This window comes from Thalassophryne amazonica, chromosome 9, assembly GCF_902500255.1.
Source record: "Thalassophryne amazonica chromosome 9, fThaAma1.1, whole genome shotgun sequence".
In the NCBI taxonomy this organism is placed as follows: Eukaryota; Metazoa; Chordata; class Actinopteri; order Batrachoidiformes; family Batrachoididae; genus Thalassophryne; species Thalassophryne amazonica.
The window spans coordinates 65,729,918-65,756,565 of record NC_047111.1 but is presented as its reverse complement, the minus strand read 5'-3'; the positions used below and the strand labels follow the sequence as shown (position 1 = coordinate 65,756,565).

Genomic DNA, 26,648 nt, shown 5'->3' with positions numbered 1-26,648 from the left:
TGTGCAGCAGGTTAGGGTGGTAAAAGATGCACATGGTAATGTGCTGACAAGTGAGGAGTGTGTGTGCTGAGAAGGTGGAGGGAATATTTTGAAGAGCTGATGAATAAAGAAAATGAGCAAGAGAAAAGGCTGGTTGATGTGGTGAGAGTAAATCAGGAAGTACAAGAGATTAGTAAGGAAGAAGTGAGGGCTGCTATGAAGAGGATGAAGAGTGGAAAGGCAGCTGGTCCAGATGACATTCCAGTGGAGGCATGAAAATGTCTAGGAGAGATGGCAGTAGAGTTTCTAACCAGATTGTTTAATAAAATCTTTGAAAGTGAGAGGATGCCTGAGGAGTGGAGACGAAGTCTGCTGGTTCCTATTTTCAAGAACAAGGGTGATGTGCAGAGCTGCAGTAACTACAGAGGCATAAAGCTGATCAGCCAGAGCATGAAGTTATGGGAAAGAGTAGTAGAAGCTAGGCTTAGAAAACAGGTGAAGACCGGTGAACAGCAATATGGTTTCATGCCGAGAAAGAGCACTACAGATGGAATGTTTGCTCTGAGAATACTGTTGGAGAAGTACAGAGAAGGCCAGAAAGAGTTACATTGTGTGTTTGTGGACTTAGAAAAAGCTTATGATAGGGTGCCAAGAGAAGAGCTGTGGTATTGACAAAGGTATGACAAAGTCTGGAGTGGCAGAGAAGTATGTTAGGGTAGTGCAGGACATGTACAAGAATAGTGTGACAGCGGTGAGATGCGCAGTCGGAATGACAGACTCATTCAAGGTGGAGGGGGGATTACACCAAGGATCAGCTCTGAGTCCTTTCTTGTTTGCAGTGGTGATGGACAGGTTGACGGATGAGATCAGATAGGAGTCCCCATGGACTATGATGTTTGCAGATGACATTGTGACCTGTAGTGAGAGTAGAGAGCAAGCTGAGTCTGGTCTGGAGAGGTGGAGATATGCTTTGGAAAGAAGGGGAATGAATGTCAGTAGAAGCAAGACTGAGTACATGTGTGTGAACGAGAGGGAGCCCAGTGGAATAGTGCAGTTACAAGGAGTAGAAGTGGTGAAAATAGATGAGTTTAAATATTTGGGGTCAACTGTTCAAAGTAATGGAGAGTGTGGTAGAGAGATGAAGAAGAGAGTGCAGGCAGGGTGGAGTGGGTGGAGAAAAGTGGCAGGAGTGATTTGTGACCAAAGAATATCAGCAAGAGTGAAGGGGAAAGTTTACAAGACAGTAGTGAGACCAGCTTTGTTGTACGGCTTAGAGACGGTGGCACTAACAAAAAGACAGGAGGCAGAGTTGGAGGTGGCAGAGCTGAAGATGTTGAGATTCTCTTTGGGAGTGACAAGAATGGACAAGATTAGGAATGAACATATCAGAGGGACAGCTCAGATGGGAAGGTTTGGAGACAAAGACAGAGTGGCGAGATTGAGACGGTTTGGATATGTGCAGAGGAGGGACCCAGGGTATATAGGGAGATGGACATTTTAACATGGGGTTCATATGGCGATACGTTTGACTCACTTTTGGAGCGAAGCCTCAAATGGGAATTGGATGAACTGCAGCTTTTAGCACTTACACATTGGCTTCATTTTTCAGCACTGGAGCATGCCGATTTATTCATCTTGCTTTTGTTTGGAGTTTCTTTTTTGTTGTTGTTGTTTTTTTGGGGGGGTGGGTGTGTTAGTGGAGTAAAAATTTCACCTGTACTGGTTGGAGAGTTGATCTCATGGCGAATGCTTCTCCCTGATAGGCTGGTAGACCTGCCAATCTCACGCTGGGGTTCCAGAATGTCCCGGTACTTCGACACCATCAGGACTGAGATGAAGTAGACGACTGCCAGAGCCAGAAACTGAGCCTGCTTACTGTCATCCTACAGCAAAATAAGCACACACACAAAAAAAGGTTATTCTGTAACGTTTCTGTGTAGGCTCTCAGTTGTCCAGGTGGTTTCCATAGTAGAGAAGCTTGAATCTTCGACTGGACTGGGTTGCTTGACGCGACGACGTTTCGCTTCAAATCGCAGAAGCTTCCTCAGCTAAAATTCTTGCTCTGGAGGTCTGACTTCTGTCTTGACTCTTGAGAGTCTTGAGAGTCTTCTGTCTTGAGAGTCAAGACAGAAGTCAGACCACCAGAGCAAGAATTTTAGCTGAGGAAGCTTCTGCAATTTGAAGCGAAACGTCCTCGCATCAAGCAACCCAGTCCAGTCGAAGATTCAAGCTTCTCTATCAATCAATTCAATCAATTTTTTTTATATAGCGCCAAATCACAACAAACAGTCGCCCCAAGGCGCTCTATATTGTAAGGCAAGGCCATACAATAATTATGTAAAACCCCAACGGTCAAAACGACCCCCTGTGAGCAAGCACTTGGCTACAGTGGGAAGGAAAAACTCCCTTTTAACAGGAAGAAACCTCCAGCAGAACCAGGCTCAGGGAGGGGCAGTCTTCTGCTGGGACTGGTTGGGGCTGAGGGAGAGAACCAGGAAAAAGACATGCTGTGGAGGGGAGCAGAGATCGATCACTAATGATTAAATGCAGAGTGGTGCATACAGAGCAAAAAGAGAAAGAAACAGTGCATCATGGGAACCCCCCAGCAGTCTACATCTATAGCAGCATAACTAAGGGATGGTTCAGGGTTACCTGATCCAGCCCTAACTATAAGCTTTAGCAAAAAGGAAAGTTTTAAGCCTAATCTTAAAAGTAGAGAGGGTGTCTGTCTCCCTGATCTGAATTGGGAGCTGGTTCCACAGGAGAGGAGCCTGAAAGCTGAAGGCTCTGCCTCCCATTCTACTCTTACAAACCCTAGGAACTACAAGTAAGCCTGCAGTCTGAGAGCAAAGCGCTCTATTGGGGTGATATGGTACTACGAGGTCCCTAAGATAAGATGGGACCTGATTATTCAAAACCTTATAAGTAAGAAGAAGAATTTTAAATTCTATTCTAGAATTAACAGGAAGCCAATGAAGAGAGGCCAATATGGGTGAGATATGCTCTCTCCTTCTAGTCCCCGTCAGTACTCTAGCTGCAGCATTTTGAATTAACTGAAGGCTTTTTAGGGAACTTTTAGGACAACCTGATAATAATGAATTACAATAGTCCAGCCTAGAGGAAATAAATGCATGAATTAGTTTTTCAGCATCACTCTGAGACAAGACCTTTCTGATTTTAGAGATATTGCGTAAATGCAAAAAAGCAGTCCTACATATGTGTTTAGTATGCGCTTTGAATGACATATCCTGATCAAAAATGACTCCAAGATTTCTCACAGTATTACTAGAGGTCAGGGTAATGCCATCCAGAGTAAGGATCTGGTTAGACACCATGTTTCTAAGATTTGTGGGGCCAAGTACAATAACTTCAGTTTTATCTGAGTTTAAAAGCAGGAAATTAGAGGTCATCCATGTCTTTATGTCTGTAAGACAATCCTGCAGTTTAGCTAATTGGTGTGTGTCCTCTGGCTTCATGGATAGATAAAGCTGGGTATCATCTGCGTAACAATGAAAATTTAAGCAATACCGTCTAATAATACTGCCTAAGGGAAGCATGTATAAAGTGAATAAAATTGGTCCTAGCACAGAACCTTGTGGAACTCCATAATTAACTTTAGTCTGTGAAGAAGATTCCCCATTTACATGAACAAATTGTAATCTATTAGACAAATATGATTCAAACAACCGCAGCGCAGTGCCTTTAATACCTATGGCATGCTCTAATCTCTGTAATAAAATTTTATGGTCAACAGTATCAAAAGCAGCACTGAGGTCTAACAGAACAAGCACAGAGATGAGTCCACTGTCCGAGGCCATAAGAAGATCATTTGTAACCTTCACTAATGCTGTTTCTGTACTATGATGAATTCTAAAACCTGACTGAAACTCTTCAAATAGACCATTCCTCTGCAGATGATCAGTTAGCTGTTTTACAACTACCCTTTCAAGAATCTTTGAGAGAAAAGGAAGGTTGGAGATTGGCCTATAATTAGCTAAGATAGCTGGGTCAAGTGATGGCTTTTTAAGTAATGGTTTAATTACTGCCACCTTAAAAGCCTGTGGTACATAGCCAACTAACAAAGATAGATTGATCATATTTAAGATCGAAGCATTAAATAATTGTAGGGCTTCCTTGAGCAGCCTGGTAGGAATGGGGTCTAATAAACATGTTGATGGTTTGGATGAAGTAACTAATGAAAATAACTCAGACAGAACAATCGGAGAGAAAGAGTCTAACCAAATACCGGCATCACTGAAAGCAGCCAAAGATAACGATATGTCTTTGGGATGGTTATGAGTAATTTTTTCTCTAATACTCAACAAAAATATAAACGCAACACTTTTGGTTTTGCTCCCATTTTGTATGAGATGAACTCAAAGATCTAAAACTTTTTCCACATACACAATATCACCATTTCCCTCAAATATTGTTCACAAACCAGTCTAAATCTGTGATAGTGAGCACTTCTCCTTTGCTGAGATAATCCATCCCACCTCACAGGTGTGCCATATCAAGATGCTGATTAGACACCATGATTAGTGCACAGGTGTGCCTTAGACTGCCCACAATAAAAGGCCACTCTGAAAGGTGCAGTTTTGTTTTATTGGGGGGGGATAGCAGTCAGTATCTGGTGTGACCGCCATTTGCCTCATGCAGTGCAACACATCTCCTTCGCATAAAGTTGAAGAGAACACCTCTCCAATGTGCCAAATGCCAGCGAATGTGAGCATTTGCCCACTCAAGTCGGTTACGACGACGAACTGGAGTCAGGTTGAGACCCCGATGAGGACGTCGAGCATGCAGATGAGCTTCCCTGAGACGGTTTCTGACAGTTTGTGCAGAAATTCTTTGGTTATGCAAACCGATTGTTTCAGCAGCTGTCCGAGTGGCTGGTCTCAGACGATCTTGGAGGTGAACATGCTGGATGTGGAGGTCCTGGGCTGGTGTGATTACACGTGGTCTGCGGTTGTGAGGCTGGTTGGATGTACTGCCAAATTCTCTGAAACGCCTTTGGAGACGGCTTATGGTAGAGAAATGAACATTCAATACACGAGCAACAGCTCTGGTTGACATTCCTGCTGTCAGCATGCCAATTGTACGCTCCCTCAAATCTTGCGACATCTGTGGCATTGTGCTGTGTGATAAAACTGCACCTTTCAGAGTGGCCTTTTATTGTGAGCAGTCTAAGGCACACCTGTGCACTAATCATGGTGTCTAATCAGCATCTTGATATGGCACACCTGTGAGGTGGGATGGATTATCTCAGCAAAGGAGAAGTGCTCACTATCACAGATTTAGACTGGTTTGTGAACAATATTTGAGGGAAATGGTGATATTGTGTATGTGGAAAAAGTTCTAGATCTTTGAGTTCATCTCATACAAAATGGGAGCAAAACCAAAAGTGTTGCATTTATATTTTTGTTGAGTATAGTTAAAATTTTGTTAGCAAAGAAAGTCATGAAGTCATTACTAGTTAAAGTTAATGGAATACTCAGCTCAATAGAGCTCTGACTCTTTGTCAGCCTGGCTACAGTGCTGAAAAGAAACCTGGGGTTGTTCTTATTTTCTTCAATTAGTGATGAGTAGAAAGATGTCCTAGCTTTACGGAGGGCTTTTTTATAGAGCAACAGACACGGAGTCAGACACTTCTGATTTAAAGCTCTCTTTTTCAGAGGAGCTACAGCATCCAAAGTTGTCTTCAATGAGGATGTAAAACTATTGACGAGATACTCTATCTCCCTTACAGAGTTTAGGTAGCTACTCTGCACTGTGTTGGTATATGGCATTAGAGAACATAAAGAAGGAATCATATCCTTAAACCTAGTTACAGCGCTTTCTGAAAGACTTCTAGTGTAATGAAACTTATTCCCCACTGCTGGGTAGTCCATCAGAGTAAATGTTATTAAGAAATGATCAGACAGAAGGGAGTTTTCAGGGAATACTGTTAAGTCTTCTATTTCCATACCATAAGTCAGAACAAGATCTAAGATATGATTAAAGTGGTGGGTGGACTCATTTACTTTTTGAGCAAAGCCAATAGAGTCTAATAATAGATTAAATGCAGTGTTGAGGCTGTCATTCTCAGCATCTGTGTGGATGTTAAAATCGCCCACTATAATTATCTTATCTGAGCTAAGCACTAAGTCAGACAAAAGGTCTGAAAATTCACAGAGAAACTCACAGTAACGACCAGGTGGACGATAGATAATAACAAATAAAACTGGTTTTTGGGACTTCCAATTTGGATGGACAAGACTAAGAGACAAGCTTTCAAATGAATTAAAGCTCTGTCTGTGTTTTTGATTAATTAATAAGCTGGAATGGAAGATTGCTGCTAATCCTCCGCCCCGGCCCGTGCTACGAGCATTCTGACAGTTAGTGTGACTCGGGGGTGTTGACTCATTTAAACTAACATATTCATCCTGCTGTAACCAGGTTTCTGTTAGGCAGAATAAATCAATATGTTGATCAATTATTATATCATTTACCAACAGGGACTTAGAAGAGAGAGACCTAATGTTTAATAGACCACATTTAACTGTTTTAGTCTGTGGTGCAGTTGAAGGTGCTATATTATTTTTTCTTTTTGAATTTTTATGCTTAAATAGATTTTTGCTGGTTATTGGTGGTCTGGGAGCAGGCACCGTCTCTACGGGGATGGGGTAATCAATCAATCAATCAATTTTTTTATATAGCGCCAAATCACAACAAACAGTTGCCCCAAGGCGCTGTATATCAATCAATCAACTTTTTTCTTATATAGCGCCAAATCACAACAAACAGTTGCCCCAAGGCGCTAATGAGGGGATGGCAGGGGGAGAGAAGCTGCAGAGAGGTGTGTAAGACTACAACTCTGCTTCCTGGTCCCAACCCTGGATAGTCACGGTTTGGAGGATTTAAGAAAATTGGCCAGATTTCTAGAAATGAGAGCTGCTCCATCCAAAGTGGGATGGATGCCGTCTCTCCTAACAAGACTAGGTTTTCCCCAGAAGCTTTGCCAATTATCTATGAAGCCCACCTCATTTTTTGGACACCACTCAGACAGCCAGCAATTCAAGGAGAACATGCGGCTAAACATGTCACTCCCGGTCCGATTGGGGAGGGGCCCAGAGAAAACTACAGAGTCCGACATTGTTTTTGCAAAGTTACACACCGATTTAATGTTAATTTTAGTGACCTCCGATTGGCGTAACCGGGTGTCATTACTGCCGACGTGAATTACAATCTTACCAAATTTACGCTTAGCCTTAGCCAGCAGTTTCAAATTTCCTTCAATGTCGCCTGCTCTGGCCCCCGGAAGACAATTGACTATGGTTGCTGGTGTCGCTAACTTCACATTTCTCAAAACAGAGTCGCCAATAACCAGAGTTTGATCCTCGGCGGGTGTGTCGTCGAGTGGGGAAAAACGGTTAGAGATGTGAACGGGTTGGCGGTGTACACGGGGCTTCTGTTTAGGGCTACGCTTCCTCCTCACAGTCACCCAGTCGGCCTGCTTTCCCGGCTGCTCGGGATCTGCCAAGGGGGAACTAACGGCGGCTAAGCTACCTTGGTCCGCACCGACTACAGGGGCCTGGCTAGCTGTAGAATTTTCCACGGTGCGGAGCTGAGTCTCCAATTCGCCCAGCCTGGCCTCCAAAGCTACGAATAAGCTACACTTATTACAAGTACCATTACTGCTAAAGGAGGCCGAAGGAATAACTAAACATTTCACACCCAGAGCAGAAAAGTGCGGGAGAGACAGGAGAAGCCGCCATGCTAAACCGGCTAAGAGCTAGTAGCTATGCTAACCTAGCGGATTCCTAAAAACACGCAAAGTGAATAATGTGTAAATAATTTAGAGGTGATTCAGCAGAAGGAGTGCTTTAGTTAAGGCACGTAAAGATTACACTGGGAAACAAATCGTAATCTAGATAACTAGATCAATCTAACTGCGCAGATTAAACAGCTAACAGATACAGAAAAACACAGCTGTGCTCCGGAACAGGAAGTGATACAATACCGCAGTGAGAGCCAACCACCAGTAGAGGCAAGCAAAGGCTACTATGTTATTCCGTAACAGTGACACCTGCACTACACAAACACACTTTCTTTTCATAGTATGAGTGCAGTGACATACACTGTGTGTGCACAAAGAATAAACACATGCACTCTTACCACATCTCTGAAAACCACAGCTCGAAGGCGATTGATGTCTACATCCTGCAAGAGTCTGTCTGGATCCTGCTATATTGGGAAAGAGAGATCATCAAATGTGGTGTGTCAAACAGATGCAACCGTTTTTTCGTGTGTGTGTGTTACAGTGCACACATTTGTGTATCTGTCTGTGTTACCTTGCTGGCGGTGGAGGCATTGTGGAGGCTGTCCTGTGATTTACTGCTGGTTAAGGAGGACTTACAGCCCCTGTCTCTTTGTCTCTGCCTGCACTCCAGACAGTTTCTCACCGCCACACAACACACTCAAGAGAGGTAAAGACAAAAATCTAAGTACCACAAGCTGGAGCAGACATTTTCTTTTGATAGTGTGAGTGTGAGATGTGAACAACTGCTTTGGCTTCTGTTTTTGTTGTTATGGCAAACAATGTTTAATGTGATTATGGATGACTGATGTGAACTTCTGCAGACGATCAAAATGCTTTGTAGGCTTTTTTGTTGTTGTTTTTAGTTTTTTTGTTGTTGTTTGGGTACTGCTGGCTGATTTGAGTTACTGGATGAATGTGTAACAAAGATGGTGTCAACTTTGGGAGACTAACCACTTGGTGCGTTTCTCTGTGCATGATTCAGTGCACAGGTGCTTGAGCACTGAGGACTCCAGTGGCTGGAGGAGCCCAGGGGGGCGCCCACAGTTCAGCTGGCTGTGGCAGTCAGATGGTTTCTTTAAATAGGTGAGAATGGACCATCGTCTGCCTGGGTGGTTGCCATTCAACACCCAAGGTGGTTCTGTGGTGACACCAGCTCATGATCCCAGACTTGACTTGATACAAGTAATTTTCATATATCTAAGACTGTAAAAAGTAAACTTGTCCTTTAACATTTTAACACTATTGACAGTGTAACTTTAACTCTTGGCCAATTAGAAATGTATAAACGCAGAAATCGAGCTAATTTTAACACCATTTGTGATGCGCTGATAGTGAAGATTTTCTTATGTGTGATGACATAATAACTATACATATTGGACCAATTGCAGGGGCCACATGTATAAACGATGTGTTCACGCAAAAACCATGCACATCCATCATCTAGAATAAAACTTTTGCCAAATCAAGATTCAACCCCGAGCAAACAGGAGCAGCCAACAGAAGATTTTATTGTTGGTATAACTGAGTAGCAGCACAATAAGACCATCAGTTTACAATTCTGAACATCTGGCCTATAGAGGATGATCTGAACTTTTCTTTGTGCTCATGGTTGTCTGCACTATGCAGGCAGAACCATTTCAAATTTTTAAAGCTGTGGAACAAATCTGTATATGTTTCAATGAATTAGAAGGAACTTTTTTTTATTTAAAGATCTGTTATTTATATATTGACAAAATATAAACTGATATTCAATGAAAAAAGCCCACAGATCAACATTTAACAAGTAAATAAAATTGTTATAGCTTGTAAGCCACTTGACAACTTACAGAGTGTAGACGGCTCAGTGTCTCTGCTTTAATGCTTTGCTCATTTTATACAAGGTCATTAATCATATTATATATGCATAAACAGAGCCAGAAAAATAAATGAGTTGTTTCAGATGATCAGAGGTTGGAACATCTATTCCCATGCTAAATGATTTATTTTCATTGGTGATTTTAAAAGAATATGCTGGCACATACCCAGTCTGAGGCATTGCCTCATGAGTCCTCCTGAAGACATGTTCTTCTCTGCTTCGATCTCGCTGAAATTGAGGGAGCTGGCAAACACCAGTACGTCCACCATAGCCATGAGACGAGACAGGAAGGTGACGGCCGTCTCTGATGACATGCCCTGTGTCGCTTCGATGTTCTCCAACTCCATCTGGGAAAGAGAGGAAAAACATACGAACTTCCATTAGGCGATGCGAAAAGAAAAAGCCACTACGTGTATACAAGCAGCTGATGGTTCATTTGCTGGTTTCAGGACATCACTTGAATGGTAGCTTCACTTTTGAAGCAGTAAAAGCAAATTTCAGGAAAGCAGTTGGGTCTTGTGTGAGCGTGACTGACAGAGTTGTGGTTGTTATAGCAACACACGGAAAGAGCTATCTTAAGATCATGCGGATTAAAGTGAAGTATGACAAAAGCAGTGACACCTTCAGGTGCGCTAAAAGTTAACAGCAGCAGTGCTGAGAAAAATAAAATGCTTGACAAGTAATATTTTAAAAGCTTCCATGTGTTTGCATAAAGCAAATTAACAAATTTCAGAATGTCTACATGAGAAAAAAAAAAAATCTGCCGGCAGCATGACAGAGACTGTCAAACCAGGTCTCTGCTTCATTAAACGGGTAAAGATGTGCACGGCTGTGAAGTGTGAGCTGCTAGAGGCTCATCAGGCAAACAAAGTGAGAACACGAGGGTTTAGGTTGGTGCTCTTAGTGCTCTTCTGGTGAAAGGGGGAACCCCAGAATCTTTACGCACCTCTGTCCCTGCGCCTCCTGCCCCAGGAACAGGGGTCACTTCCTCTCCCTTTGACCCCCTCTGGGGTGCGGTTCGTCCTGCCTTCTTTAATGTTGATATAAAAGGGACAAACTTAGCAGGTTATGTCTCTGAGAACTACTGGAAAAAGTAAACCTACAGCACTGTGCACAAAACTCAGTCCCATTTCATGGGTCTAAAATAAATAAATCAATAAATGAAAAAAAAATTAATTAATCTTTAACTTATCCCTGGCCACTGTGTTTGTGTTTTTATGCACTAGGCAGTCTATACAGGAAGAAATAATAATAATAATAATAATAATAATAATAATAATAATAATGAATAAATAAAAGAATAATTATCACAATAATATCTTTTAAATTTATGATCCTTAACATTGCTAACTTATAGAGGATAACCATTTAAACTAAAGAGTACCTGGTGTATATCATAAACAGGTGCAAAAAAATTATAGTAATTTGAAGAAAAGAAATCATTTTTGTTAAAATTTTTACTTGATACCTGATTGGTTCCTTTCATGGAATAGAAAACAGCCTCATATTTCATTTTATTTGGAATAGCAATGTTTGGACATTTCAATTTATTTATTTTTTGGCACATTAATGATTAACAGGAAAAAAAGAAAAAAAATTTCATCAAAACTGTAGTGCGCCAACATGTTTTACACTATTGTAGCTTCTCAGTCATATTTCATATTCCTAACTCAGCCTCATTGCCTTTCCTTGTATTCTACCCCCTCATTTTTTTTCAAAAGAATATCTCATCAATGTTAAAATAAGTTATTCAGAAATAAACATGAAAGAGACAGAGTGATCAAAACATATCGGTTTCAGATGGTAAAGGAAGGAGCATTGATTTACAATAAAGCAGCACAACAAAGAGAATTCTTGCATGTCAGACAAGCAAGGGTTAGTATCAGTCACAATGATAAATAAATCATAATGTATTCATGAAAGAGGGAGAAAGGAAGAAATTGCAACTTACAGTGTTGGCACTACTCTTAGAACTCTGCACATGCAAAAAACAGACAAAACAGACAAAAAAAAAAAAGACAAGAAAATACACAATATACATATAACACAGAGAAGAAAAAAATGGAAGCCGATTAAAAGAAAGGGATTAGCAAATTATGAAATAAAAGATAATTAAAAGGATTAGAAGAGAGATTAAATTAAAGCTCAAGTACTGATACACCAAACTGTCAGATTAGCTTTTTATTATCTGAATCAAACACTGGAAACAGGAATTCAGAATCCAAAAATTAAAATTGGATGACTTATTTATATAATGGACAGTTTAAAGTGAACAATGTTAAAAATTTAGCATTCAACAAACAAGTTAATTATGATGTGTCATGATTTTGGGTTTTCAGGAGCTTCACGTCTGTTTGCTACTCTGAAACTACTGCTGACCTGCAGTTTTCACTCCTACCACCAAGGGGTGCAGTAGAGACACTTACAGAAGGAGATGTGGCAGCGGAGAGGAGAGGTAGGATTCCTCCGCAGGCGATGATGATGTTGTCCACCATCTGTGAAATGAGGTGGATGGTGTTGTGGACGAAGATGATGTTCTCGTTGCTGTTCACAAAATCCATCACGGATTTAGTGGAGTGACTGAAAGAAAGAAAGAAAGAAAGAAAGAAAGAAAGAAAGAAAGAAAGAAAGAAAGAAAGAAAAAGAAAAAAAAAAACTGAGAAAAATACTCAGTGTTGGAACGATCTATATAAAATGGCTAATCCCAATAGGGGTTTATACGACAAACATTCAACCCCTGTCACTTACCTCCGCCAGACGTGCACATCTGTCTCCAGAGCGAACAGCAGGTCAGTGAGCAGCCTCTGATGCATGGGTGACCATTTGAATTCTGGAATACGGAACATAGTTGTGCGTGGCCCGGGACTGAACTGCCGGCGCTGCTCCTCAGTCATGGGCATGCCCCTGAATCCCAGGTCTACGCGGAGATCCCGCTCCAACTGGGCTGCAGTGCGACCGTGGAGAGCCTGCAAAAGCAAGGAGATATGGAGATAAGCAAGTTATCCAGCAGAGGGCAGACTTACTGTACTAATTGAAATATTTCACAGTATATTTATGAAAATCAGTTCTACAACACCTGGCAAAAATTATGGAATCACTGGCCTCGGATGATGTTCATTCAGTTGTTTAATTTTGTAGAAAAAAAGCAGATCACAGACATGACACAAAACTAAAGTCATTTCAAATGGCAACTTTCTGGCTTTAAGAAACACTATAAGAAATCAAGAAAAAAAGATTGTGACAGTCAGTAACGGTTACTTTTTTAGACCAAGCAGAGGAAAAAAATATGGAATCACTCAATTCTGAGGAATAAATTATGGAATCACCCTGTAAATTTTCATCCCCCAAACTAACACCTGCATCAAATCACATCTGCTCGTTGACATTGAATCCTAGTGGGCCTTTTTGCAAGGAATGTTTTCACAGTTTTTGCTCTATGGCAACATGCATTATCATCTTGAAAAATGATATCATCATCCCCAAACATCCTTTCAATTGTCCAAAATATCAACGTAAACTTGTGCATTTATTGATGATGTAATGACAGCCATCTCCCCAGTGCCTTTACCTGACATGCAGCCCCATATCATCAATGACTGTGGAAATTTACATGTTCTCTTCAGGCAGTCATCTTTATAAATCTCATTGGAACGGCACCAAACAAAAGTTCCAGCATCATCACCTTGCCAATGCAGATTCGAGATTCATCACTGAATATGACTTTCATCCAGTCATCCACAGTCCACGATTGCTTTTCCTTAGCCCATTGTAACCTTGTTTTTTTCTGTTTAGGTGTTAATGATGGCTTTTGTTTAGCTTTTCTGTATGTAAATCCCATTTCCTTTAGGCGGTTTCTTACAGTTCGGTCACAGACGTTGACTCCAGTTTCCTCCCATTCGTTCCTCATTTGTTTTGTTGTGCATTTTTCGATTTTTGAGACATATTGCTTTAAGTTTTCTGTCTTGACGCTTTGATGTCTTCCTTGGTCTACCAGTATGTTTGCCTTTAACAACCTTCCCATGTTGTTTGTATTTGGTCCAGAGTTTAGACACAGCTGACTGTGAACAACCAACATCTTTTGCAACATTGTGTGATGATTTACCCTCTTTTAAGAGTTTGATAATCCTCTCCTTTGTTTCAATTGACATCTCTTGTGTTGGAGCCATGATTCATGTCAGTCCACTTGGTGCAATAGCTCTCCAAGGTGTGATCACTCCTTTTTAGATGCAGACTAACGAGCAGATCTGATATGATGCAGGTGTTAGTTTTTGGGATGAAAATTTACAGGGTGATTCCATAATTTTTTTCCTCAGAATTGAGTGATTCCATATTTTTTTCCTCTGCTTGGTCTAAAAAGTAACCGTTACTGACTGCCACAATCTTTTTTTCTTGATTTCTTATAGTGTTTCTTAAAGCCAGAAAGTTGCCATTTGAAATGACTTTAGTTTTGTGTCATGTCTGTGATCTGCTTTTTTTCTACAAAATTAAACAACTGAATGAACATCCTCCGAGGCCGGTGATTCCATAATTTTTGCCAGGGGTTGTACTTAAAACCATAGAAACCTGACTGACTGCTTAGTCTGCAGTCATTCAGCATTTCTTCAAAGACAAAATGGCCTCAACTCAACTTTTCAAAGTCGTCAACAAATAAGCCTTCCATGCTTCAAGGTTTCTCTGCTGCAATTTTAATTTTGACACCTGATTTTAGTCTTATTAAATGAAAATGATTGTTTTAGTTACACTTTAGCCTGGACACACATTTAATATTAATTTAACCTTTATTTAAACAGGTTCGTACCATTGAGATCAAGCTCTCTTTTAAAGGGAGACCTGGACAATTATAAAGTTTTCAATTCACCTAACCTGCATGTCTTTAGACATGCAAACACAGGGAGAACATGCAAACTCAACAAAGAAAAGCCACAGGTGGGAATTGAACCCATGACTTTCTTGCTGTGAGGCAACAGTGCTAACCACTAATCCACCGTGCTGCCCACATAGTACTACATAAGAGTATATGGATGCGTAAACATTTATGATGAGACTAAAAACTGGGTGAAAAACACAGTATTTTTTCACCATGAAAGTACAACATAAATTGTGTTAAAAAGTCTATTCAATTTATTTATACAGTGTTAAATCACAATAAAAGTCACCCCAAGGCACCACACACAAACATGGTTATATACCTTTCCCACCAACCACACTGGTGACTGTGGTAAGGAAAAACTCTTATTTTTTTTATTATAGGAAGAAACCTCAAGCAGACCAGACTCACTGGGGTGACCATACCAACAAAATCAAACAAAACAACATGGAACTGTCAGAACATGCTGTAAGAGAAATGTTTCAGCCAAGGAACCACATGTAGTCCAGTGATCACAATGATAGATGGCCTAAAGGACAACCCGGCAGCGAAGACCAGAGTCCCTGCCAAAAGCTGTCAATCCCTCAATCAGCCATTGCACTGATGCCAGACCAGTCACCAAAATTTGGTCACTCCCCAGTTCCAATCCCAACACCAATGTTACTCCAAGTAAGTCCCAAACTCCACCCCAGTTTCAAGGACGCACCAGTTAGAGTAGCAAATGTCTTGGACTAGAGCACCATTAAGGGCCCCTTCACATAGAGTGCGAATTTAGTCGATTTGTGCAGAAAGTGCACATGATGCAGGAATCGTGTGCAAAATGTGTAATTTCGTAGCTGCCTGCAATGCCTCGTACACTTGTTGCAAGTATTTGTGCACATCAGTGGCTAAAAAATAGAGTGTGCACTCTGCGAGCCCTTCAAACCCTCTCGTGGCAGGTGTCGGCCAAATTCCAGGTGACATGCACGAACATCTAACATCGCAAGCGGTGTTAGATGCGATTGTGCATGTGGCGTGCCAGAGTGTCGGCTTTCCCCACAAGTGTTCCGCTCCCCCACCACAACACATCTGTGCGTGTGGTTTGACCCCCCCCCCCCGAGACTCTGCGGGGGGGGAGCAAACCACAAAACCACGACATCTTGGTCTGTGCGCTGACAGGACAGGGCTACCCACAGCAGCTGGAACATCTCAGGTTCTGGACATCACAGCTGCAGCACACGTCCCATGTTTTGATGGACACGCGTGTGTGCTTGTGTGGAAATACATAAAAACATATATCGCTTTTGCAATGGGAGGAGAAATGGACTGTCAGTCCGTTTGGACACGCAGCAGGGGATCTGAATGTCATGTCTGACAGGACACGTGTGTCGGGCCATGAGAGCTGTGAACGGTGCGCCACACAACCAGGACAAGCCAACAGTATGACGAATAAGCCACTTTCAGTCATGTATCAGCAGAAATACGCCGTACCAAACAATGTTTGGTCAGTTATCACAGTGCTTTTTTCTTTTTTAGAAAATACGTTTGTTTGTTGATTTTACCCATTTCACGCTCGTGTTACAAGACAGTGATTGTAGTGCAGTGGTAAAGTTTCCAACTGGTAATCAGAGTGTGTGGGTTTGAATCCTGTGGCTTTATTTTTTTAAAAACCAGGGTTATTTAACAGCCCCTTCATGACTGCATGTCTGTGACCATGGGTCATCTACAGAGGAACAGAAGGATCATAATTGTATTGCCCGCTTGATAAATGTGGTGTTTTTATATGGTGTGTGGGTTTATTTTATGTAAATACGTCCATCTCCTTCCTCATATCAGGTAGGTTCCCACAACTTTTACAGGGCTGCGATCGTAGCTCAGTGGTAATGTTTCTGACTGACAATCAGAGCTTTTGGAAGGCGCGGGTTCGAGTCCCGTGGGTGGCATGTAATTTATTTTTTTCAGCAGCTTTACTAACCAGCACTCATGGGTGAAGATATAAAATGTCCTTCACAAAGTAAAAATGAAACAAACACCTGGGTAGTTGCAGTAGTTTGAATCTTCTTCATGTCCTTGTCCTTCCCATCGTCTGACCTCTCAGTATCGGAGGTGATGCTGGCTGTGTCTCCCCCAATCTTAAGTCCCACTGACTCTCCTTCTGGCCCAGATGTGACCTCTCCTTCCTGGAAATCTGGTCTGGAGGCTCCCTGAAACTGGGTTTGATTCTCAGCTTCAGCAATGGAGCTGATGTCAGCAAGAGGGCTCTGGATCTTAAAAGGCCCATCATCTGGAAGTTCTACACATGTGTGGCTCTGAGTTTGGGTTAAGTCAGAAGTGCAACTTGTCATATGAGCCAGCAGGCTGAGATCATCACTGGCACTGGTGGCGGAGTGAGCTGGAACAGGGCCCGATGGAGCAGCCTGGTCTGGACTCGGCAATACAAGGGGGTCAGTAGCAGCCAGAGCTGGGAGCAGCTTTTCATCCACCTAGAACAGAGAAACATGAAAATAAACAAGAAACACTTGAGTGGTGTAATGTGCTGCCAAGACTTAGGCACGTTAAAATTTTGATTAAATGTAGTGTTTGAGAATCAGACTCTCAATTAGCATGTCTATGTTATATCTAAATCAACACAATTAGTGCAGCCGATAACTGCAAAAATCCTCCAAATGGTGATGCAAGCACCAAATTTGGCACAAATACACCTTAGACATTACCCTTTTGAAAAGGCAGGGTGTCCTCTTGAATATTCAATAGGCAGCCAGGTAGAGGTCAATTGAACAATTACACAGGGGTCAAAATTAAAAGATACTCCAATAATGTGGTATAGTTTCATATTGGAAACTATACCACATTATTTGTCTGATCACAGAGATTCCAAAATGTATAGTTTGGACTATCTGTGACTGAATGTTATGGAGTTATGGGGTAAAAACAGCAAGAATGGTGACAACGGTCAGTGTGAGTTTGTACAGGCGTAAAAAGTTAGAGATGCTCTAATTTTGGAAAAAAATAATGCAAATTATTGGTTGAGTTAATAGGGCTTTAAAAAGGAATAGTTTGCATCATGTGTCATGCTTAATTATCATGTTACGGGGTAACATATGTCATATAATCCAATGGATGTCATCTTTTTTTTTTTTTTTTTTTTTTTGACCTGTGCAATTTGTCAATTGACCCCTGCATGGCTGCCTATTGAAAAATTAAAGTGGCCACTCTGCTTTTTCAAAAGAGTAATGTCTACGAAGTATCTGTGCCAAATCTGGTGCTTGCATCACTATTTGAAGGATTCCTCTGTAAATATTCTCTTATCTGCTGCACTAAATATACACATATTCTGAATATGACTATCAAGCCTTCTTGAGTTGTGACTATTGGAATGATTTGTACAAATCACCACCCTCTGTCGAGCTATTCGTGTTACCACATCATACTCAAATTATCTATACCAAAGTCTCTAGTATAACATCCTGTATTTTTATGAAAACAAATAACTTTCTGTTTATTAATAAGAAAATATATACACTAAACATCCCTACACAGATCTCCTTCCTGAGGTATACCTATGATGTAAGTATCAAGTTAATGAGTGATCATGCTGACAAGAAAAAAACTCACTTCATCATCATTAAAACACACAACATATCACACAACCCTGAAATGTGCTGTACTGTCTCAACTATCAGTCCCATTTTTTTTATTATTATTTTAATTAGTTTATACTCCAAGTACCAGTATGTCCAAAAAGAAAGAAAAGAAATGCTGTAAACTGAAAATGTACTGAACTGTGATATTTGTTTGTGTGTTTACACCTTTTTTTGCACAACAAATAAATAAATCACAGTTCAGTACATTTTTCAGTAAGGTATAAACACAGAACCACATTAGGGCTATTTAGCCTATGTTGTTTATGCTTGTGTATATATATATATATATATATATATATATATGTGTGTGTGTGTGTGTGTTTATAAATAAATAAATGTTTTAAAAATAAATGACATTTCGGTGCATCTTAAAACACTTTTTTTCCCTCTTCATGATGCACTTGGACAGATGTGACTTATCATCTGAAAAATATGGTAACCAGTTTATCTACTCTCCAGAGAATATCTACTAAATAGGTATCAAGTGTACAGTTATTGAATTATTGTCTTACAATAATCCACTTAGGCAGGCAAATAGATGCAAGCATGATGACATAATGCTCCAGCCTACAATGTACATAGAGGCTAGACACAAAATAAGTGAATCAGGAAATAAGAGACACACAAGATGAAACAAGTCTAATTAAAGATAAACAAGGCCAGATGGGGAAAAGGGTCAGTTTAAGATAGTAATGTGCACCAGTCAGAAATGACAAGTCTCCACGGGCAAAATTTATATTAATTAGGAACAGTGTATTGTCACACGCCACTATACCTTGCTGAACAGAAATCCGTTGTTGCTGGGAACACTGTCCTTCTCATCAGCCAATGTGATTAAAGGACCCATATTCCCATCATCTTCGAGATTAACTCCTGTAAGCCCCAGGCTTGAACCTATCCTGACGCCTGAGCCAGGCATGTCATCTTTAGATGTCAAGTTCCCGTTGAGTTTCTGAACTACAGCACAGTAAGCGCTGTCTAGGAGTGAATCCACTTCGACCAGAGGCCCGTTCTCCATCCCTCCACCACCCCCGCCACCAACGCTGCCACTGAGACCTTCAGGAGACAGGTCCAGGTCATCTAACTTCACTTCTGTGGCTTCCACTTTCTCTGCTTTAATGTCCACCAGCAGGTCATGGACCTCAACCCTCACTCCTGAGCCAGCGCTCTGCTCCCCAGGAGTCAGAGCTTCTCCATTGGGTCGCTTCACAGCGCCTTCTACAAGTAAATTGCGCGAGTCTCCACCAGCACCCTCGCTATACTCAGCCTCGCTTTCAGGCGTCTGGGTCTGAGAGTTATCATCAATCTCCAGATTGCCGTTGACAACAGGGGCAGGCGCAGAAGAAAGGCCAGAGATAGTGGACACAGAGCCTTTCTTCCCTTTCTTCATATTCTCCTCTTCCTGACGCTGATACTCTTCGTACATTTTTGCCAAGTACTCCTTATGGGCTTCATAGGTGACCTGTAAGAGATGGTAGGGACCAAACTGATTATGCAATCAGAACATGAGCAGTGACAACCAAAAAAAAAAAAAAAAAATTCACATCAATATCTCCACCAGAAACTAATTTATTAGGCTCACAGTATGGAAGAATAAAACTGGGACACTAGAATAACAAGGCTCTTATAAGGGCATCTGTAATGTCAGCCCACAGATAGCCATGAGAGTAATATTAAATAATATTCTGCCTCTGCAATGTCACATCAGGTGTCATGACATATGTGGACTGTCAAAAAAACCCCAAAACAAAACAAGGAAGCATCGATAACATCTAATTCATTTTTTTGGTCATTTGGTCATTTCTAAATGGCCAAAACATTTAAACCGGTTCTTGATCCCCATCCCGAGATAATAGACTTTATGGATCCCACACTGAGGAAATCTGCATGACTACAGCAGCCCAGTAGTCCAAAATACAGGGGGGGGGCAGGTAGGGTCAGTGGATAAGAGGCTGGCCTCTCAATATGTAGATAGGGGTTCAAATCCACCTTGTGCTACCTGTCTGTGTCCTCAGTTAAGACACTTAATTTATATTGTCTGAGTCCACCCAGCTGTAAAAATGGATGCCTTCATGGCTGTGGAAGTAAATGTGAGGCATCACTGTAAAGCACTGAACATCTGCTAGATGCAATAGAAATAGTGCAATAGAAATGCAGTCCCTTCTTCTTCCTTTAGCTGACTGATGAAAAAATAAAATAGAAGGTAAAACAAACTAGTTTATTTATATTTAGCACAAGTATTAAGTTGGAATTACCTTTAATGATTTAGACACTGTGCCTAAAATAGGGCTGCAATGAATGATTATTTTGTGTAATCAATTTTTCAATGAGTTTCTTAATTAATTATACAAATAATAAAAGACAAAAACACATTTTATTTATGACTTTAGGTAGGAGATATTTACTCTACAGCAAATGGACTCCTTGATGGTCTTCAAGACACTTTGCTACTCATTCAAATGACATCTTCAGTTTTAAAAACAAAGGTTTTGTAGCCTGTTCGTGTCAATAAGTATTTGGGCAGTGCCACTTCTATTTTTTTTTTTTTTTTTTTTTAGCCTCTGTACACCTCCATAATGGAGCAGAAGTGATGGCCCAGTCACACGGCACATGGCGTTTGCTGAATGAAGGAAAAAAGTCACAAAGCCACAAATCGTTGAGAAAAAACAGTGGACGAATGAGCCGGCACGTCTCCCATCACCAAAAAGCCTATGAGTGCAGAGCGCATAAAAGAACGAAGCGAAACTGAAACTAACAAAATACAAACAAAGCGAACGCCAACATTGATGCTGTGATCATTTCTGCAGCGAGTCTGTACTCTCCACAGCCACTTGCAGCTGCGTTGTCTCCAGAGACAGCATGCAAACATGCGTAAATAGTTAAAGTAGTTGATCAAACATTTTTGCTGCCTTTGTATGAAAACATTGCTTTTCGTCCCACTCGTCGGATCTTTAGTTACTGATCCGTTCAGATATGGTCAATGTTCGTGCAAGACGTCAGACTTGGGAGGTTGGACAAAGTTGGACGACAATCAAACGGACGGTACTGGAACTACGTAAACAATGAGGAACCGTCAAGCCACAAAGCAAAAGGATTACCGATGAAAAAAGTCACTTAACGGGTGGCTCAGATCAAATAAAAAATGTGAACATCATGAATTCAATTGTAGGAACTAAGAAGAACCTTAGGGAAATGTGCAATGTATCACAGCACTTCATAAGTTATTTTTTTTTAAATATACAAATGCATGAAATTAGATTTGTAAATTAATTATCTTATTCAAATTCTATTGTCATTTTAGCGATTTTGTGTTTTTTTTTTATCTTTCTGCCCTCCCTTGACTGAGTTTGTGTAACCTCTTGTCCTTTCTAGTTCTCCTCGGTTCTTTTTTGTCCTCTTGTCTCCTGTCTCTTGTTGCTGTAGCAGCTAGTGACCCCTATGTATTGTAGTTTGTTGTATTGTAAGTTTGTGACATCCGTGTGCTTTTATTGTTAATTGTTTGTTAATTTTTACATCAGCCTGTCAGGGACTACAGCTGGAAATTAGCCTATGGCTAAAATCTGACATATATACATATTGTATATGTTCATTAATATGTACTGTCCCTTTTAAATAAATAAATAAGAGATAAGGTTGTCATCAGGATTCGTTCACATTTTTCAACAGTTTGAAGCTCCAGCTGCAGGAACGAAGCTGGACGACTGTTAAACGATGTCTCTGAAAGTCGACGTAAGTCCAGATTTCTTGTTTCGTTTTGGCTTCGGTGTCCTTCGCAGGGATGAGATTGGCAAATTCCATTTTCAGAGGAAAATAAGCCAGGGTCCAGGGGCCGCAGGCCCCGGCGGGTCCAGGGCGGAGCCCTGGCCAGGGGACTTCGTTCCCCTGAAGCCAAAGCATTTTTGCTGTTTTAAAAAATGTAAATTGCACTAAAATGATATTAAAAACTACTATAAATGCCAGGTGTTCATAATGCATAAGTAATAGCTTCGACTGCGCTTCGATACCGTCTCGGTTTTTATGATTTGTTGGAGGGAAACTACCGAATATTGGAAGTTGAAAGACTACACAGTTACCTCCCTTACACTACATGCTCATTGTGCACCTACTTCATACTGGTCACTGATCAGCACAGCGTTACTTCCGCGTTCGGCTGACTGACGGACTGATCGAACTTGCTGCGTCGGCGATAAAAACAAAGACCACTCAGTGTTCTGAATAGAGGACAATTTTATTAAACAAAGGTACTCCTGGCATTAATTTTTTTTTTTGCATTCTTACCCCCCCTAAAATTTTCTCAACGGATTTGGACGTTTCACAAAATCAACCCCCCGGGACTGTCAAATCTGCGGAAATCCACGGATCTGCGGAAAAATCTCATCCCTGCCTTCGTTAGGGCCCTGTCCCACTGGGGAGAGGATCAATTGCGCATGAATTGAGTATACAAATTACGGGCGTTTGTTGTCGTCCGCAACAAAAATGGCCGAAAATGACAAATGTCCCAGTAAGAATTACAGATATATTAATAATATATAGCGAATATATGATGAACAATCACGGTTATATAACGCATGTAGTGAGGAAACTGATCCAACACATTGAGATTATCATGGCAGTATTACGGGTGTATTATGAGTGCATCGCACACGTGTTGCGCGTGCACAGCATCTGCATTGCGGTCATAAAATAAGCTCACTCGGGCCGTCGGCATCACTATTCACACCAACAATACAGGCTCCGGAGCATTTGCTGGACTTGGACAAGAGTTAATGTTCATTTCGTCATGCGAGGGTTGACTGTTCATGAGTTTGGGGAGCGGGAGGGGGGGACGCCGCTCGGGGTGTTTTTTTTGTTTTTTTTTTGAGAGTGTCACAGAAAACAGACTTCAGCGTGAGTTGTGGCTAAACAGCAACTCTTCCTTTTGTTGTTGTTAAATAAAAGTCCTGGAGGAAACACAATTGCAGCAGCTACGTCTTTGTGGACTGACACAGCCGGACCAGCACTGACTGGCAGGTATGTCACTTTCTGCCACATATAGTACTTTGGGTTTACGTAACGTGTTTGTTATGCATTCACAGATTGTCCGCAAATCAGATGCAAAGCAGATGTAATAAAAACGCTTTATTCATGGCCAATTTGTATGCATTCGCTACAACATATTTTAGTTTGTGATGTGGACATGATGGGCATGCAATATAGTGAGGAAAATAACTATTTTAACACCCTGCGGTTATGTAAGTTCTCCCACTTAGAAATCATGGAGGGGTCTGAAATTATCATCTTAGGTGCATGTCCACTGTGAGAGCCATAATCTAAAAAAGAAAATCGGAAATCACAATGTATGATTTTTTAATAATTTATTTGTATGTTACTGCTGCCAATAAGTATTTGACCCCCTACCAACCAGCAAGAATTCTGGCTCACACAGACCTGTTAATTTTTCTTTAAGAAGCCCTCTTATCCTGCACTCTTTACCTGTATTAATTGCACCTGTTTCAACTTGTTACCTGTATAAAAGACACCTGTTCACACACTCAATCAATCACACTCCAACCTGTTCACCATAGCAAGACCAAAGAGCTGTCTAAGGACATCGGGGACAAAACTGTAGAGCTGCACAAGGCTGGGATGGACTACAGGACAACAGGCAAGCAGCTTGGTAGAATTCAACAACTGTTATGATTATTTATTAGAAAGTGGAAGAAACACAAGATGACTGTCAGTCTCTCTCAGTCTGGGATTCCATGCAAGATCTCACTTTGTGGGGTAAGGATGATTCTGAGAAACCTCAGAACTACACAGGAGGACCTGGTCAATGACCCGAAGAGAGCTGGGACCACAGTCACAAAGATTACATTAGTAACACATGATGCTGTCATGGTTTAAAATCCTGCAGGGCAGCAATGTCCCCCTGCTCAAGCCAGCACATGTCCAAGCCCGTTTGAAGTTCACCAGTGACCATCTGGATGATCCAGAGGAGGTATGGGAGAAGGTCATGTGGTCAGATGAGACCAGAATAGAGCTTTTTGGAATCAACTCCCCATACCATGTTTAGAGGATGAGAACAACCCCAAGAAAACCATCCCAAACGTGAAGCATGGGGGTGGAAACATACTCTGGGGGTGCTCTTCTGCAAGGGGAAAGGATGACTGCACCGTATTGAAGGGAGGATGGATGGGGTCATGTATTGCGAGATTTTGGAAACAACCTCCTTCCCTCAGTAAGAGCATTGAAGACGGGTCATGGCTGGGTCTTCCAGCATGACAATGACCCCAAACACACAGCCAGGGCAACTACGGAGGGGCTCCATAAGAAGCATTTCAAGGTCCTGGAGTGGCCTGGCCAGTCTCCAGACCTGAACTCAATAGAAAAACTTTGGAGGGAGCTGAAACTCCAACTTCTGAAAGTTCTAGATCTGTATGGAGGAGTGGACCAAAATCCCTGCTGCAGTGTGTGCAAACCTGGTGAAAAACTACAAGAAACGTTTGACCTCTGTAATTGCAAACAAAGGCTACTGTACCAAATATTAACATTGATTTTCACAGGTGTTCAAATACTTATTTGCAGCAGTAACATACAAATAAATTATTAAAAAAATCATACATTGTGATTTCCGGAATTTTTTTTTTAGATTATGTCTCTCACAGTGGACGTTCACTTAAGATGAAAATTTCAGACCCCTCCATGACGTCAAAGTGGGAGAACTTGCAAAATCACAGGCTGTTCAAATACTTATTTTCCTCACTGTATATCTGTTTTACACACTGTCCCCATCCGCTACCAAGCCGCAAATCCCCGTCAGTTGCGGATATCAGCGGTTAACGGCAGATATACAGCGCATAGAGTGAGTATGTACTGTGTATGTATTGAGTATATATGGAGTATGTAAGGCGGATGTTATCTGCATCCAGATTTTTGAACAGCTCAAAAATCCTGGCTGTGGACATGTGTTCCTCTGCGGATGATCACGGGCGTGTTCGGATGACAGCCAACTCATACAGGCATGTTACACGGATATTGCAGATGTTTGGCGAATATGGGCCAATTTTGTGCGCAATCCATATGCAAATCCTCCTAAACGCCAGTGGGACAGGGCCCTTAGTGCAAACAGTCCAGATGTGCTTGTAGTGTCAACTTTCAACTTTATTACAAGGGGTTTAACAACATTACTGCATTTCCACTTCAGAAACGACATCCATTTTAATACACAGTACATTTTCAGAAGCAACAAGTAATGGGACAAATGAAGTATAAAGATTAGTGTTACGCTTTATTGTCGCACTCACCTTGGAATGTGCGATGGACAGGGTATCGACCCAAACCCTCCACCCTCCCCATTCATACTTAATGGCGTGGTAGAGCAGGATCCTGAAGATGTTGTACACCATTTCAGTTATTTTCTGCTCCTCTGGGTTTTTGGGGTTGATGTATCCGAGGGAGAACATCCAATCCTGCCACACAGAGCACTGAAGCAGGCAGCTGGAACACGACACAAACAACAACGTGTCAATTATGTTCAAACACAACAATCCTCACAACAAGCAGTGCAAGGCAGGCTTCAAAAAATGATCAAATAGCACATTACTCTGTAAATAACTGGAATAATTTAATTTATTAGGGATGATGACATTCAGGGAAACTGACGACATGCAGGTATGCAGTATTACTGCATGCACAGTGTAGTTGACTTGACAAGTTTGTGCACACTCACCGCCGGTTCTCACGGCTGTTACTAAAGAGTTTTATCATGTCTGAGAGAAAGAGTCGCCTCACTTCCATCAGCTCGGCACTGGGAGTGGAGTTTTTCAACAGGGTGGCCACGACCTTAAGAATCACTGAAAGGAGGCAGACATTGGGCAAAAATAGAAATAAATATGAAAAGCGGCCTTTTTGAAGGAGAATGACAGAAAAATGTGAGCCAGATCAGTGACAACAGCAGTGCTTTGCCTGGTGAAGTACGACTTTAATACATCATTTCATGAGCAGGACATCAAAGAACCCAGAGGCTGAGATATACCAGATACAGTGGTTTATTCTTACTGGGGTTCTGGATCTTGACCGTAGAATCTGGCTCAGGATGGGGTTTGTGAACCACCTGAGTACAGACCTGCTCCGTCAGAATCTACAAGGGCAGGAGATTGACAGCGTTCAGATAAAAGCAGCAGCAACGTCATACACTGACAAAAAAAACGGCATGGCTAAGACATCGTGTCCTGTCACCTACCTCGTACAGAGTGTTGTAGGTGGTTATGGAGACTGTGTTGGTGTGCATCATTAACCGCTCCCCCAGCAGAGTAAACAGACTGTGTGTGTGCATGATCTCCACCTTCCTCCTGCAGGGACACACACGCACACACACAGCTTCTCATTCAGAGGAAAATTTATGACAGTTGAAATTGACATTGACTGTCACCAGCCTGATGGTGATCTGATACTGGCAGGAGGCACCATGTAGCCCTGTCAGTTCAAATGGGTCCAAAGATGATGGGGATCTCATACAAACAAGAGACGTTAACGGCAGAAATT

At 41.5% G+C, this 26,648-nt stretch overlaps 1 protein-coding gene across 16 annotated transcripts in view; it reads right to left on the bottom strand.

Moving 5' to 3' along the window:
• The window catches only part of nbeaa (neurobeachin a), a 361,602-nt gene that overhangs the window by 82,917 nt on the left and 252,037 nt on the right, over positions 1 to 26,648 (bottom strand). For 8 of the 16 annotated variants that reach the window (XM_034178240.1, XM_034178243.1, XM_034178242.1 and 5 more), the window contains exons 18-31: positions 26,347 to 26,455; positions 26,163 to 26,244; positions 25,834 to 25,957; positions 25,409 to 25,601; positions 18,901 to 19,587; positions 16,515 to 16,964; positions 12,384 to 12,601; positions 12,062 to 12,215; positions 11,587 to 11,610; positions 10,582 to 10,665; positions 9,802 to 9,982; positions 8,313 to 8,437; positions 8,137 to 8,205; positions 1,694 to 1,862 (exon numbers count right to left, since the gene is read on the bottom strand). In XM_034178240.1, the coding sequence (XP_034034131.1) occupies positions 1,694 to 1,862; positions 8,137 to 8,205; positions 8,313 to 8,437; positions 9,802 to 9,982; positions 10,582 to 10,665; positions 11,587 to 11,610; positions 12,062 to 12,215; positions 12,384 to 12,601; positions 16,515 to 16,964; positions 18,901 to 19,587; positions 25,409 to 25,601; positions 25,834 to 25,957; positions 26,163 to 26,244; positions 26,347 to 26,455 (2,669 nt within the window). The remainder of the gene's footprint in view (positions 1 to 1,693; positions 1,863 to 8,136; positions 8,206 to 8,312; positions 8,438 to 9,801; positions 9,983 to 10,581; positions 10,666 to 11,586; positions 11,611 to 12,061; positions 12,216 to 12,383; positions 12,602 to 16,514; positions 16,965 to 18,900; positions 19,588 to 25,408; positions 25,602 to 25,833; positions 25,958 to 26,162; positions 26,245 to 26,346; positions 26,456 to 26,648) is intronic. The other 8 variants (XM_034178254.1, XM_034178256.1, XM_034178258.1 and 5 more) reach the window with 3 other exon arrangements.